Here is a 16791-nt window from a genome sequence, read left to right as displayed (position 1 = left end):
GTCCCACACACACACTGACTCTCACTGGGACACAGTCCCACACACACTGACTCTCACTGGGACACAGTCCCACACACACTGACTCTCACTGGGACACAGTCCCACACACACTGACTCTCACTGGGACACAGTCCCACACACACTGACTCTCACTGAGGGACAGTCCCACACACACTGACTCTCACTGAGGAACAGTCCCACACACACTGACTCTCACTGGGGGACAGTTCCACACACACTGATTGTCAATGGGGGACAGTTGCACACACACTGACTCTCACTGGGGTACAGTTCCACACACATTGACTCTCACTGGGGTACAGTTCCACACACATTGACTCTCACTGGGACACAGTTCCACACACACTGACTCTCACTGGGACACAGTCCCACACACACTGACTCTCACTGGGACACAGTCCCACACACACTGACTCTCACTGGGACACAGTCCCACACACACTGACTCTCACTGGGACACAGTCCCACACACACTGACTCTCACTGAGGGACAGTCCCACACACACTGACTGTCACTGAGGAACTGTCCCACACACACTGACTCTCACTGGGACACAGTCCCACACACACTGACTCTCACTGGGACACAGTCCCACACACACTGACTCTCACTGGGGGACAGTTCCACACACACTGATTGTCAATGGGGGACAGTTGCACACACACTGACTCTCACTGGGGTACAGTTCCACACACATTGACTCTCACTGGGACACAGTTCCACACACACTGACTCTCACTGGGGTCAGTCCCACACACATTGACTCTCACTGGGGGACAGTTCCACACACACTGACTCTCACTGAGGGACAGTCCCACACACACTGACTCTGACTGGGGGACAGTCACACACACATTGACTCTCACTGGGACACAGTTCCACACACACTGACTCTCACTGGGGTCAGTCCCACACACATTGACTCTCACTGGGGGACAGTTCCATACACACTGACTCACTGGGGGACAGTTACACACACACCGACCGACTCTCACTGGGGGACAGTTCCGCACACACTGACTCTCACTGGGACACAGTACCACACACACTGACTCTCACTGGGGGACAGTCCCACACACACTGACACTCACTGGGATGCAGTTCCACACACATTGACTTTCACTGGGGGACAGTCCCACACACACTGACTCTCACTGGGGGACAGTTCCACACATACTTACTCTCAAAGGGGGACAGTCCCACACACACTGACTCTCACTGGGACACAGTTCCACAGACACTGACTCTCACTGGGGGACAGTTCCACACACACTGACTCTCACTGGGGTACAGTTGCACACACACTGACTCTCACTGGGAGACAGTCCCACACACACTGACTCTCACTGAGGAACAGTCCCACACACACTGACTCTCACTGGGGTACAGTTCCACACACACTGACTCTCACTGGGGGACAGTTCCACACACACTGACTCTGACTGGGGGACAGTTCCACACACACTGACTCTCACTGGGACACAGTTCCACACACATTGACTCTCACTGGGAGACAGTTACACACACACCGACCGACTCTCACTGGGGGACAGTTCCGCACACACTGACACTCACTGGGACACAGTTCCACACACATTGACTTTCACTGGGGGACAGTACCACACACACTGACTCTCACTGGGACACAGTACCACACACACTGACTCTCACTGAGGAACAGGCCCACACACACTGACTCTCACTGGGACACAGTCCCACACACACTGACTCTCACTGGGGGACAGTTCCACACACACTGATTGTCAATGGGGGACAGTTGCACACACACTGACTCTCACTGGGGTACAGTTCCACACACATTGACTCTCACTGGGACACAGTTCCACACACACTGACTCTCACTGGGACACAGGTCCACACACACTGACTCTCACTGGGGTCAGTCCCACACACATTGACTCTCACTGGGGGACAGTTACACACACACTGACTCTCACTGGGGGACAGTTCCACACATACTTACTCTCACAGGGGGACTGTCCCACACACACTGACTCTCACTGGGATACAGTCCCACACACACTGACTCTCACTGGGACACAGTTCCACACACACTGACTCTCACTGGGACACAGTCCCACACACACTGACTCTCACTGGGACACAGTCCCACACACACTGACTCTCACTGGGACACAGTCCCACACACACTGACTCTCACTGAGGGACAGTCCCACACACACTGACTCTCACTGAGGAACAGGCCCACACACACTGACTCTCACTGGGACACAGTCCCACACACACTGACTCTCACTGGGGGACAGTTCCACACACACTGATTGTCAATGGGGGACAGTTGCACACACACTGACTCTCACTGGGGTACAGTTCCACACACATTGACTCTCACTGGGACACAGTTCCACACACACTGACTCTCACTGGGACACAGGTCCACACACACTGACTCTCACTGGGGTCAGTCCCACACACATTGACTCTCACTGGGGGACAGTTACACACACACTGACTCTCACTGAGGGACAGTCCCACACACACTGACTCTGACTGGGGGACAGTCACACACACATTGACTCTCACTGGGACACAGTTCCACACACACTGACTCTCACTGGGGTCAGTCCCACACACATTGACTCTCACTGGGACACAGTACCACACACACTGACTCTCACTGGGGGACAGTCCCACACACACTGACACTCACTGGGACGCAGTTCCACACACATTGACTTTCACTGGGAGACAGTCCCACACACACTGACTCTCACTGGGGGACAGTTCCACACATACTTACTCTCACAGGGGGACAGTCCCACACACACTGACTCTCACTGGGACACAGTTCCACAGACACTGACTCTCACTGGGGTACAGTTCCACACACACTGACTCTCACTGGGGGACAGTTGCACACACACTGACTCTCACTGGGACACAGTCCCACACACACTGACTCTCACTGGGTGACAGTCCCACACACACTGACTCTCACTGAGGAACAGTCCCACACACACTGACTCTCACTGGGGTACTGTTCCACACACACTGACTCTCACTGGGGGACAGTTCCACACACACTGACTCTGACTGGGGGACAGTTCCACACACACTGACTCTCACTGGGACACAGTTCCACACACATTGACTCTCACTGGGAGACAGTTACACACCCGCGACCGACTCTCACTGGGGGACAGTTCCGCACACACTGACACTCACTGGGACACAGTTCCACACACATTGACTTTCACTGGGGGACAGTACCACACACACTGACTCTCACTGGGACACAGTACCACACACTGACTCTCACTGGGAGACAGTTCCACACACACTGACTCTCACTGGGATACAGTCGCACACACACTGACTCTCACTGGGACACAATTCCACAGACACTGACTCTCACTGGGGGACAGTTCCACACACACCGACTCTCACTGGGAGACAGTTCCACACACACTGACTCTCACTGGGGTACAGTCCCACACACACTGATTCTCACTGGGACACAGTTCCACAGACACTGACTCTCACTGGGGTACAGTTCCACACACACTGACTTTCACTGGGAGACAGTTCCACACACACTGGGCGCAATTCTCCGCACTCACGACGGTGCGGAGAATAGCGGGGGTCGTAAATTTTTACGACCACCCTAGTCTGATGCCCTCCCGCTATTCTCCCCCCCCCCCACGCCCGACTCCCGTTTTTTAACGGCGAGCAGCGATTCTCAGCTGGCCGATGGGCCGAAGTCCAAGCCCTTTACGGCCGTTTTTACGAACGGCAAACACACCTGGTCTGGCCATTCGTAAAAACGGCCGTAAAGTTCGGATCTTGGCAACCATGGCACCGATTGGCACGGCTGTAACATGGCCGTGCCAATGGTGCCATGGGCCCGCAATCGGTGGGCACCGATCGCGGGCAGCGGGTCCGATTCCCGCGCACTCTTTGTCCTTCCGCCGCCCCGCTGTATCCATTCGCGGGGCGGCTGAGGGGCATCCCGGCCCGCGCATGCGCGGGTTTTGCGCAAATGCGCGATGACGTCATCCGCGCATGAGCGGGTTGGAGTCTTCCAATCCGCGCATGCGCGGCTGACGTCATGTGACGCATCAGCCGTTGCAAACTCTGGCAAGCGGGCTTAACGAAATTCGTTAAGCCCGCGATGCCGGAGTTCACGGCCGCGACATGCTAGCCCCGACCGGGGACCAGAATCGGTTCCCGGTCGGGGGGGGGGGGGGGGGGGGGGGGGTGCGGGGGGGGGGAGGCTGGCGTCAAACCCGCCCGTTTTTGACGCCAGCCTTACGATTTCTCCCTGTTTGGGAGAATCGCGGCCACTGACTCTCACTAGGAGACAGTTCCACACAAACTGGCTCTCACTGGGGGACAGTTACACACACACTGACTCTCACTGGGGTCAGTCCCACACACACTGACTCTCACTGGAACACAGTTCCACACACATTGACTCTCACTGGGGGACAGTTACACACACACCGACCGACTCTCACTGGGGGACAGTTCCACACACATTGACTCTCACTGGGGGAAGGTTCCACACACACTGATTCTCACTGGGGGACAGTTCCACACACATTGACTCTCACTGGGGGACAGTTCCACACACACACACTCTCACTGGGGTATATCCACACACACTGACTCTCACTGGGGGACAGTTCCGCACACACTGACTCTGACTGGGGGACAGTTCCACACACACTGACTCTCACTGGGACACAGTTCCACACACATTGACTCTCACTGGGGGACAGTTGCACACACACCGACTGACTCTCACTGGGGGACAGTTCCGCACACACTGACACTCACTGGGACACAGTTGAAAATGAAATGAAAATGAAAAATGAAAATCGCTTATTGTCACGAGTAGGCTTCAATTAAGTTACTGTGAAAAGCCCCTAGTCGCCACTGGGAACCGTCTCCAAAGTTACAGATGTGGACCGTATCCCTCAGTTGAAAAGGTGTATCCTGTGTCCGTCTGCTGTGATACTGCCTCTTCAGATCTTCTCTCCATTTAGCTTTCCTGCTAATATCGGGGAACGTTGGGCTAAGGCGGCTTGTCAGCCTCCAGTCCATCAGTAGTTCCACCGATGCCACTCTGGTTGTAATGTGTGCCATCGTATGGTAGTTGAACAAAAAACCTTGTCTCCACACATCCCGTGGCATCCTTCCTCAGATCCTTCTCGAAAGTTGTACAGGTCTTTCCTGTTTATTCAATTATTCCCCTTTTGTTTAATTTTGCTGTAATCATTTTTGATCCATAGGTGATTAATGGACACGTATCTTTAAGTCAAGCAGCAGAGAAAATGAGGAATTCTGAGGTCACAGGAGAGAACACTCTGCTAGTTTGAACATGAGGGGTCAGACTTTTCAGCAGCAGGGAGAAAGATGGGTGGGACTCGGTTTGATTGATTGGCTGGTGGCAATGAATTGGCCAAAAGGCCGTACTCTGCCTGGTAACAGGTAGTGACAGTCTCCTATCCCAGTGGAATGATTTTCAGAGTCCCAAGGAGCTCAGTTTGACTCCTGGAAGCACAGGGTCAAGGACTCTCTCCCTCTCTACTCCGTGTTTTCTTGAGAAAGGCTGTGAGTGCTGTATTTCTGGAACTGCAGAAGACCTGAATGAATGCATTTGCAGGAAAACCGTTACAGACTGCAAACAAAGACTAAGACCCTATCCGAGATTCTCCGAAATCCTGGCCAAGTGTTGACGCAGCGCAAACACCGGAGTGGTGTACGTCGGGCGTCAACGGGCCTCCTGGCCCAGCAATCCACCGCTGTTCTGGGGCTAACATGGCTCCGGAGTGCTGCGCCATGCTCCGGCACCAAAAGGCAGCCCTGCAAGACAGGTGCGGGTCTGCGCATTTGAGTGCGACGGCCGGCGCGTGTCCGCGCATGCGCATGACGGCTGACTCTGCACCAGCCGTGCCCACGCATGCGCGCGATGGTTTCCGCGTTGGCGCATGCGCGTGATTGCCGTCGCCGCGCTGGCGCTGAGCAACATGTCGGGGAACTTACAGCAGGCCGCGTGGAAGGAGGTAGGCCCCCTCCAGATCGGGAAGCCCCCGATCGCGTACCCGGATCCCATGGAGGCCCCACCGGAGTCAGATCCCCCCACTCCCCCCCCCCCCCCCCGACCAGAACATCCGCAGTAGCCGCGGGTCTGAGCTCCCCCCGGATGGTACTAGGTTTGAACCAGGCCAGCGGCCAGCGGGTCTCGGCGGAACTCGGCGGGAGTTCAGCCCGTCGCCCGCGGAGAATCGCTGCAGGGGCCTCCTTCAGCGGCCTCCGACCGGCGCCGTGCCGAATGCACGGGCGCGATTGCCGCCGATTCGCCGGTCGCCAGAGAATCGGTGGCCCGGCGACAAAGCAGCGTGGCGGGCATTTCCCACGCTCCCGGCAATCACGCCCCAGCTCTCTCTTCAGAGAGGCTGTGAGGGTTGTATTTCTGAAACTACAGAGATCTGAATGAATCTACAGTAAAAAAAACTTAAAACAAAATTTGAAGAGGAGGAATGTAAATAACTGGCTAAATCCTTGTCTGTTCCGTGTTTCTCTTTTTAATCCCTGTCCCAGCAACATTACAGATTTTGTTTCAAACCACAGACTTTGGTCAAACACCCTTGGTTTAACATACTGGCCCAGGCCTCCCCATGATGCTCCGTGGCATAGCCTGTGATGTAATTTTGATGGACTTGGCAAGCAGCCAATGGGTGCCTCTGAAATTATGGGACATATTCTGTTCTCGTTTGGATTGGAAAATCTTGTCAGAGAGTTGTTATAAGATTCTGAAAACCCAGGCCAGCTCTGTTTTGTTCTCAGTTCTATGCCGACTTGGAAAGCAGCACACAGTTTAAAACTCTCTCCCCAGCAGCTTTCGGCTGCCGATTTGAATGCTTCAAGCTAGCCTGTGAAAGTGACCTATGAGAGGAGCTGTGGGCAAGTAGACATTTCTATTCTGATTAAGAACGGCAAAGCCAGTGCTCCGAATTCTCTCTCACCCGTTGGGCTCTTCCTGTGAGTTCAGGATAAAGTCCTTTTTCCTCTCAGCAGTCAATTTAACCTGTGGAAGCTCCACTGGAAGAAATCTTGATTTGCAAAAACGGCAGATAAGCGGTTGACATCTGGAGCTGATGGACTACCTTTGTGTAAATTCTCACTTGGAGAATTCTAAGATCGTCTCAGTGAGACTGGGAATCAATATCTGGTGGAGGCCAGCCAGGATAGTCCACCTCAGAGGGGGAATTCTCAGTGTGAAGACCCCAATTGTAAAAGTGAAAGTGGCTTACGAGAGAGCATTCTACAGCCTGCAGGTTCTGGTTGAAGATGACCATTAGACGATCGCTGGTTACAAAGACCTCGGCAGCAAAGAACCAGCTCATGCCTTTTTAATCCCTGTTATTTTCAATCCTTTCCCTACCCCCACCATGGGCGAAATTCTCCCAAAACGGGAGAAATCGTCAAACTGCCGTAAAACCCGGGCGGGTTTTACGGCATCGCGCCCCTTCCCGACGGGGGACCGATTCTGGTCCCCCGTCGGGGCTAGCAGCCCGACGTCGGAGGCTCCGACAAGTCGGGCTTAACGAAAATCGTTAAGCCCGCTTGTCGGACTTAGCGCCGGCTGAAGCGTCATATGATGTCAGCCGCGCATGCGCAGGTGGGAAGACTCCACCCGCGCATGCGCGGGTGACGTCATCGCGTTTTTTGCGCGAAACCCGCGCATGCGCGGTCCGGGTTGCCCCTCAGCCGCCCCGCGTATTGATACTGCGGGGCGGCGGAAGGACAAATAGTGCGCGGGCATCGGGCCCGCTGCCCGCGATCGGTGGGCACCGATCGCGGGCCCATGGCACCCTTGGCACGGCCGTGGTACTGCCGTGCCAATCGGTGCCATGGTTATTTTTTTTCCAGGTGGTCACGACGTTTTTACGAACGGCAGGACCAGGTGTGTTTGCCGTTCGTAAAAAGGTCGTAAAGGGCTGGGACTTCGGCCCTTCTAACAGCTGTGAATCGCTGCCGGCCATAAAAAAAACGGCGGGCAGCGATTCGTGTCGGGATTTCGGCGGGGGGGGGGGGGGAGAATAGCGGGAGGGCGTCAAAAAAGTCGGGAAGGCCCTCCCGCTATTCTCCCACCCGTCGTGGGGGGGGGAGAATTTCGCCCCATATGTTTGTCTTGTGTGTGTCTGGGTGGAGGGTGAGACGGGGTTTGGGGAATAGTTAGATTAGCAGACCATTGTTACATTCTTACCATTATATTCATCCTTTACCTTGTTAGAAATAAAGTTTTTTAATGCTTTACTTATAAATCTGGTGCCTGTAACTCATCGGAGCAATCAAGGGTTAAAAATGAAGATCATGAACACTCAGAATCTTCCCACTTTTTTGCAACTCCAAAACATGTGCGTGTGATTCACTGGCCCCCGCCCACACCTCTCACACTCATCTGCAAAGAACCCACTCATTCTCGCCCGAGTCATATGCACCCTGTGCACCACCTTAAACTGTATCAGGCTCATCCTTGCACAAGAGGGGTCCCGTCTACCCTACGCAGTGCCTCACTCCATACTCCCCATTTGATCTCCCCTCCCAACTCCGCTTCCCATTTCTCCTTGATCTTCACCACCCGTTCACCTCCCTGCTCCCCCAGCCACTTATATATATCCCTAATTCTTCCCTCCCCTTCCACATCCGGAAGCAGCAGTCGTTCCAGCAGGGTGTATCCCGGCAACCGAGGGAACCCCCTCCAGGCCTTTCACGCAAAATCCCTAACCTGAACGCACTCCATCTCGGCAGCTCTACCCTCTCCCTTAGCTCCTCCAGACTGGAGAACCCTTCCTCCAAATATAATCCCTCACCTTGACCAGCCCCACTTCCCTCCACCTCCTGTATACACTAGCCACCCCACCCCCCCCCCCCCCCCCCCCCCCCCCCGCCCCCAACCCCGGCTCAAACCCAAGATTCTCGCACAGCAGTGTTAGTACCGACATCCCTTCCGTCCTAAAATGCCTCCTCAACTGATCTTCACCGTGGACTGCACCACCGGGTTCCTTGAATACCTACTCGGAGCCAATGGCAATGCTGCCGTCACCATTACCCTCAAACAAGACCCCTTACAAGATTCCTTCTCCATCCTAACCCACTCTACCCCTTCTCCTTCCCACCACTGTTGCATCTTGTCCACTTCCGTCGCCCATTAACAATGAAGCAAGTTCGGCAATGCCAACCCCCCCATCCCACCTCCTAAGATCCTCCCTGGCCTCCTCCACCAGCTTTGTTAAGTTCCACTTATGGAGCCCCTTCCATTCCCTCGCTACCTGAATCCCCAAACACCTAAACCTATCCCTTGCTACTGTAAATGGCATCTCCCCTAAATTAGCCCGCTGTCCCAGCTCATTCACCGGGAATACCTCGCTTTTCCGTAGATTCAGCTTGTATCCCAAGAACCTTCCAAACCTCTCCAGCAGCCCCATAAGCTTTCCCATACTCTCCAACAAATCCGAAACATACAGCAAGAGGTCATCACCCAATGTTCCCTCTGTCCCCTCATAATCCCCCCGCCACTCCGCCGACCTCCTGAGAGCCATCGCCAATGGCTCTATGGCCAGCGCAAACAGCAATGGCAACAGTGGGCACCCCTGCCTTGTACCCCTGTATAAGTCAAAGCTTTGTGAGCTAATATCATTCGATGGCCTGTCTGTCCTGACTTGGAATCACAATGCGAGCTGGCCAGAGGGGGATGCCTTCCTCCACGCTGAGCTCTTGCTGCTGGTTCTAAAACCTGCAGCTCCTTAGGTAGTTTCTTTTACCGATCACCATGCAAGACGATGTGGCATGACTTTGCCAATTCCAGGTCCTTCTGCAGCCAGTCGTGAAGTTGTGTGGCACTGACCGGCAAGGTAAGGATGACACAACCTCATTAGTCATTGAGATGGGGAACATGTCATGTTTGCTTTCCCGCGTGCATGGGCGATAGACAAACACGTAGTTAAACGCTGCTAGCTCGAGGGCCCATCACTGTCCGGGCAGATACTAATACTGGAATTGCCTTGTCCTCTTTAAATAACCCGAGCAATGGCTTGTGGTCTGTTATGATCATGAAACGACGCCCATAAACATACTGGTGGAATTTCTACACCACAAAAACGACGACCAGCTCTTCTTCCTCAATCTGAGCATAATTGTGTTCCGCATCAGCCAAAGTCCTCAATGCGTAGGCTTTGGGCCTCTCCGTTCCATCATCCATGCAGTGGAATAACACTGCCCTGATTCCGTACGTGGAGGCATCACAAGTGACCAAAAGATGCCGTGCAGGGTGATAGTGGGCCAACAAGCTCGGTAACAACAGTTGCCTGCTTCACCTTGGCGAATACTTCTTCTTGCGGCACTCTCCATGCCCACTCCTGGTGTCTTTTCAATAAATCATGCAGCAGGCAAGGATAGTCATCAAGTTTGGGATGAATGTCCTGTAATGTAAGAAACCTCATTCCAATTATTGTATTCTTTTTAATCCCCGTCTTGCTGGTGTCTTTTTGCTGGCTGTTTTTGTTGGCCTACAGACCTTTGAAACACCTCCGCTACAAGCTGCTTTTTGGACTGACCCAAGCACACCCCTTGATGTGTGCTCTGTGCCATAGCCCGTGATGTCATTTTGATGGACTGGGCTAACAGCCAATCTCCTCCAGGACATCATCTATTCTCGATTGGGATGGGTAGAGCCTTTCAAAAAATTCTGAAAATGTAGGCTTTCCGTTTCTGAATAGACCTGAAAGGCAGTGCACAGCAGGTCGAATCTCTCTCTATTCTCTCTCTGGTGATTTGAAAGGCTTTCAGCTATCCTGTGGAAATTCCACTGGAAAGTAAAGCAGATATCTCAACTCTCTGCATGATAATTTAAACAGCTGAAACCTGTGAAAGTAACTTCTGATCCAAAGGCTGCAAACACTCTCCAGCCAGATTGTAAAAGCCCAACCCCTGTTTGGAAAGCTGGGGAACACACAGTGTTGCTTGCGCTCCCCGGAGATCTCTAGAGATCTGGAAAAGGGCTTTTACTTTCTCTTCACTACAGTTAATTTAAACTGCAAAGACGGCAGACAAGGATTCAAGAAGTGGAGTGGACTGTCAACCTTCTTTTAAATTCTCAGGTAAGATTTTCTCAGTGAGTCTGAGAGCCAGGTTTGCGGAGGCCTGTACAACTGAAAGTGATTCCTCAGAGAGAATTCTACTGCCTGCATATTCTAATGGAAGTCAAACATTAGAAGATTCAAAACAACCTATGATTGCAACACTTTGCGTCCTTGGAAGATCACCCACTCCAAAGTCTACAACCTCAGCAGCAAAGATAGATCTCCCATCGCCAGTTTAGTCCCTGTTATTTTGAACATTTCCTATCCCCTCTCCCCCACCTTGTGTCTGTTGTGTGTGTGTCTGGGTGGTATAAGGAATTTGTTAAATCCTTGTCTGTTTTGTGTTTCTCCTCCTAAATTCCTGTCCTGCAACATTTCAGACTTGGTTTTGAGCTGGAACCACAGCGTTGCCCCCATCCCCCTCCGCTGCAAGCTGCCATTTAGATTGACCCGGCAGACCTATTGATTCAGTGTGTTCTGTGGCACAGCCCGTGATATCATTTTGATGGACTTGGTGGGCAGGCAATCAGCTCTTTTTAAATTCTGGAACATCTTCTATTCTCAAATGGGATTGCGGTGCCTTTCAGAACATTCTGGAATAGAAGACTGTCTCCATTTTTGTCTCAATTCTGTAAAGCCTTGGCGAGCAGCAGTAGCAGCCTCCAGCCTGTTCGGTGACGGTTCAACTCTTGATTTAAATGCTGCCAGCAATCTCTCCAGCCAGGCCTCTGCAAGTTAAATCTCTACCAGAAAGACTAAGGGCGTGATCTTCTATAAAGATTTCAAAGTGCTGTATTGAGTGGGGATTGCCACATGTCTCCCGGTACTCGGCCCGTCAAGGCCGGCAACATTGTGCAACGTTAATTGGCCCACTTAACGAGGCCTCATGGGCTTCCCACCCCGAATGCCGGCTCGCCAGCTGATTCACCGTGACCGCGCTCGCCAACCCCTCCCGCCAACAAGTTCGAGCAACACTTCGGCTGCACTTGCTCAGCCAACCCCAGCGAGCTCGCAACAATAGCGCTGAGGAGACCGGCCCCAAGATTGGGGGATGCTGACCTGGGGAGGCTCCTTGACGCAGTGGAGGCCAGGAGCCACAAGGCAGCCAATGCTGCCTGGGACGAGGTGGCGGTAGCTGTGAGCACAGAAAGTGTGACCAGGACGACTGGCCTCCAGTGTCGGAAGAAGGTCAACAACCTACACCAGGCACCACGAGTGAGTAGGCACCAATGTCCCACCCCAGAAGGGAGCATACCCCCAGGCGACCCCCAACACTCCCTCCTTCCCCTTCAGCACTCCCTCCACCCCAACCCTCCCTTCACCGAAGCCAGCACTGCTAGGGTGGTGACCGCAGTGGAGAGCCTGGTGCACGAGGTCTGCACCATGAGTGAAGGTGTCTAAAGGTGAACCCCAGGGCCCAATGGGCACCGACCAGGAGAAGGGGCAACCCGGGCCCAACCTATGGGGCCGCGAGGGTGGCCACTAACCATCTGATGAGACTGTGTCTCGGTGTCAGCACACACGGCAGGATGGCACGGCTGTGCATGTGCCGCCAACAAGTGAGCGGGGGAACTCTGCCCCCAGAGGACACCCACCAGGGGCATGGAAGACCACGGGATGAGGTAAGCAGCTGGCTGCCTCCACCTCAGATGTGCATCCTGGGGAAACAGCAGGATGTAGTGGGAGATCTAGGAGGTCCCAGCACATTGAGGATCATTGAGGGCACCGGGGTAAGGGGGAGGGGTTAGGTAGGGGGCAGTGTGGGGTTGGGGGCGGTGTGGGGTAAGGGGCTGGGGGGGAGTTGGGGGGGCAGCACTATTGGGAATTAGGTATTGTACAGCACATTAAACAACTCTTTGCACAACATTATGATGCCTCTGTCACATTCTTCTGCCATGCAGGATGACCCCCGGACTCTGCCTGTCTCTCCAGGAAACCCCCCCTCCCCGATACACCCCCCCCCCCCCCACCCTCTGGCTGTGTTCTTGTCCCGGGAGCTGTGTCCCAAACCTGGATGTTCGGATGATGGGTGCTGCGTGCGTGGTGTTGACTCCCACACAGTGTCCAGGCATCAAGATTTGATTGGAATGCTAGGCAATGACTCCCACATGCTACATGGCCCGCCAACCCATGGGAATCCACTTGCATATGCCAAGTGCTTATTTAACCACAATTGCGAGTTCCCTATTAGCGATAGCCTTCAGCCGCGCAGCCAGAGGCCTCAGCAGTCGGTGTGGGTTTTGGGGGGTGATCAGTGGGGGAGAGGGGCAGGTTTTGCCCCCGGCATGGGCCTGGAATCCCAGGGCTGGCATGGCGGTGCCGTGAGCATTTGCCCCCCCCCCCACCCCAGCGCCTCTCCCCCCCACTCTCTCATGGCACCCCATGGCGAGGATCCCCCACTCCCCGCCGATCACTGGGGTGGCAAGTCCAGCGATCCCGTCTTTGCCTGTGGGCAAAGATGGCTACTCCCCTCCTCGGCTCGACACAGAAGCCCTTCTGTCCGGTTCACATTTTTACAAAGGAGTACCAATCAGCGCCAGCATGAGCACTCACTGGGGAGGCCAGTGAATGACAGGAGGCTGTTGGATGATGAGAGGCTCTCGCTAAGCGTATGGAAATGGGCCTTAAGTCGTGATAATTATTTTCTCGCCACACTACGGCAGGATTCCAAATTCGCCTCCGGGTGTGGGCGGGTTGCATCGCAAACTGTTTGGCGCCTGGCGCAGTTCCCATCTTAGCCTCTCCCAATATTCACCAGCCTCGTTACACTTGAACGTGATCTTAGCAAGGCCAGAAAATCACGCCCTGAAACACTTTTCACCTCTCTCATACTTCGAGTGGAGTGAGCAGGGCTGGACATTGTCCCTATCAGGCCTCCGCAGGTTTAACTGATTAACTATCAATCATAATAATAATCTTTATTGCCACAAATAGGCTCACATTAACACTGCAATAAGGTTACTGTGAACAGAAGGGTCTGTGAAAATATAAACCTCTGATTGAAAGGCGTGGGAGGTGAAACTTTCTCTCTGCAGTCAGTTTTACCTGTGGAAAGTACCGGTCCAGTGCTACCTGTTGGCAGAGAGGCTGTTTGAAAATCCCATTTCAACCCTCATGTGGAGAACTGTAGATTGAACTCAGTGAGGCTGATGGTCCATCTGGTGGACACAAGTGAGGATTGCACCGACCTGAGGGGAAATAATAATAATAATAATTGTTTACTGTCACAAGTAGGCTTCAATGAAGCTACTGTGAAAAGCCACTAGTCGCCACATTCCAGCGCCTGTTCAGGGAGGCCGGTACGGGAATTGAACCCGCGCTGCTGGCCTAGTTCTGCATTAGAAGCCATCTATAGCCCACTGTGCTAAACCAGCCCCTACCCAGCCAATTATGGGCGTACGTCCAGGTCAGTGGAAGTGAAGCAATTCCTGAAGAAATTATACACCTAAAAGTTCCAATTGAAGGTTAAAAGTAAAAGATCCCAAACTCACCGACAGTTTGCAAAACCGCAGAGAAGAGCATCACCGACAAAGACCACAACCTCAGTGGTGAAGATACTCACCTTCCATTTCCCAGCTTAATCCCTGTTGAACCTTTCCTACCCTTCACCGTGTGTCTGTCTTGTGTGTGTCTGGGTGGAGGGTGGGAGAGGATTAGGTAAATAGTTATTTCAGCAGACTCTTGTTCTATTTTTGTCATTACGTGCTTATTTCTTCTTGTATTATAAATAAAGTTTTTAAATATTTTACTTTCAAATCTTGTGCCTGTAACTCATTGGAGCAGCAAAAGGTCTTAGAAAATACACACATTATTGGTGAATTTCACTTATGTTGGCACTTTGGGTCTGTGGGGCTGAAATTGACTGTGCACACGCCCATGATGTCGTAACATCAGGAGGGTGGGATGGGGTTAGGGGAATAATTAGATTAGTACGCCGTTGTTCTATTATTTCCATTACCTGTTAATCTTTTCTATTATTATAATAAACAGTCTTTATAATATATTACTTACAAATCCGACGCCTGTAACTCTTGGAGCAATCAGGTGTCAAAGATTTCAGGGAATCGCAGGCCATCGGAGGTTCCTGGGTGGTCAGGGATGGGCAGCGTGGCCCCTGGCCCTCCCCCTGTAGCATGGGCCAATAAGGGGCTATAGGGATGGCCAGAAGAGGGTGCCCCAGGGATCCCAATAGAGGGGTGTTCTCACTTAGGGGTGTGTGGGGTAATGCCCATGTGTGTGGAGGGTGACATTGTCCATGGGTGGTGGGGTGTGGGGGACTCACAAACGCACTTATAGATCAGGGTACCATTTCAAAATGGCAGCCCAATCTCTGTGTGTAGCTCCACAGTGATGAAAATAATTTCAAGTGCGGGCTAAACTGAAGAGAAACTCTCAGGATCCAAAAAAGTGACTGTGCCGTTAGACAGCTCTAGGCAAAGCCCACCGCAAATGACACTTAGAAATATTTCCGTTAGATCGCGCTCTCAAATTTTATTCCAAACTTATTTAAAGTTCCCTATCTTCTGTGGGAATTGAACCCCAGGTCTCTGTGTATTAGGCCAGTAACATTATCAGCGTGCTAATAACCACTTCTTTGGGAAATTGAGGGCAGTTTTATCCAGAACAATTCTTCAGGAGAGTAAATGTGCAGATTCGAGTCCGGGTAGAACTGGTGGTTTGCACGTGACAGGGGCAGAAACAGGCTGCGAGTCCTATTCATGCCCAGTGCTTATCATCACATCCTGTGAGAAACCAGTCAATGTGCAGCCAGGAACTCTCAGCTCTGAGATATTAAACCAGTTTCTCATCTTTCAACAGGAGCTTCTACGGTGCTGATGCAGATTAAACCAGTTCCAGTTCAAGCTTCGCTCACCTTCTATCATCACTTCTACATCGCTCTGTGGAGTGGCTCTTACATCACTAGTGCCATGGAATATGCAAAGTACCAATTGCAGAATGACACCAGGTAAAAGCTGCTTCAGGTTACTGACCTGAAAAGCTTTAAATTTGCTCAGCATGAGGTTCAAGGCTGATCACAGCTCGAACATCAGCGATTCCCTTTCACACTGACACACTCCCGGAAAGGGTCATAGCTTCAATCCAGCACCTCTCAGCATCTCCATTCAGAAACCCAGCCCAATGGCATTCCCGGCCAGCCACTAGCACAGCGCACAATACCCCTTCGTTCATTACTCTACCTCCACACGCTCTTCTCCCTCCACACTCACTCACTCTCCCTCCACACTCACTCACTCGCCCTCCACACTCACTCACTGCGCCCGCCAAACCACTCACTCTACCTCCACACTCACTCACTCTCCCTCCACACTCACTCACTCTCCCTCCACACTCACTCACTCTACCACCACACACACACTCTCCCTCCACACTCACGTCTCTCTCCACACTCACTCACTCTCCCTCCACACTCACTCTCCCTCCACATCACTCACTCTACCTCCACACTCATCTCCCTCCACACTCACTCACTCCCTCCACACTCACTCACTCTCCCTCCACACTCACTCACTCCCTCCACACTCACTCATTCTCCTCCACACGCACTCCCTCCACACTCACTCACTCTACTCCACACTCACTCTCCCTCACACACTCACTCACTCCCATCCACACTCA

General features: G+C 52.9%; 1 protein-coding gene across 5 annotated transcripts in view; it reads left to right on the top strand.

Annotated features, from left to right (window-relative positions):
• The window catches only part of LOC119955438 (tetratricopeptide repeat protein 28-like), a 390291-nt gene that overhangs the window by 308342 nt on the left and 65158 nt on the right, over window positions 1-16791 (top strand). For all 5 annotated transcript variants that reach the window (XM_038781602.1, XM_038781600.1, XM_038781597.1 and 2 more), the window contains exon 15: window positions 15973-16120. In XM_038781602.1, the coding sequence (XP_038637530.1) occupies window positions 15973-16120 (148 nt within the window). The remainder of the gene's footprint in view (window positions 1-15972; window positions 16121-16791) is intronic.

Source organism: Scyliorhinus canicula, chromosome 21 (genome assembly GCF_902713615.1).
Source record: "Scyliorhinus canicula chromosome 21, sScyCan1.1, whole genome shotgun sequence".
Classification (NCBI taxonomy): Eukaryota; Metazoa; Chordata; class Chondrichthyes; order Carcharhiniformes; family Scyliorhinidae; genus Scyliorhinus; species Scyliorhinus canicula.
Note: the sequence above shows the minus strand (reverse complement) of the source record. Positions and strands in the feature narration are given on the sequence as shown.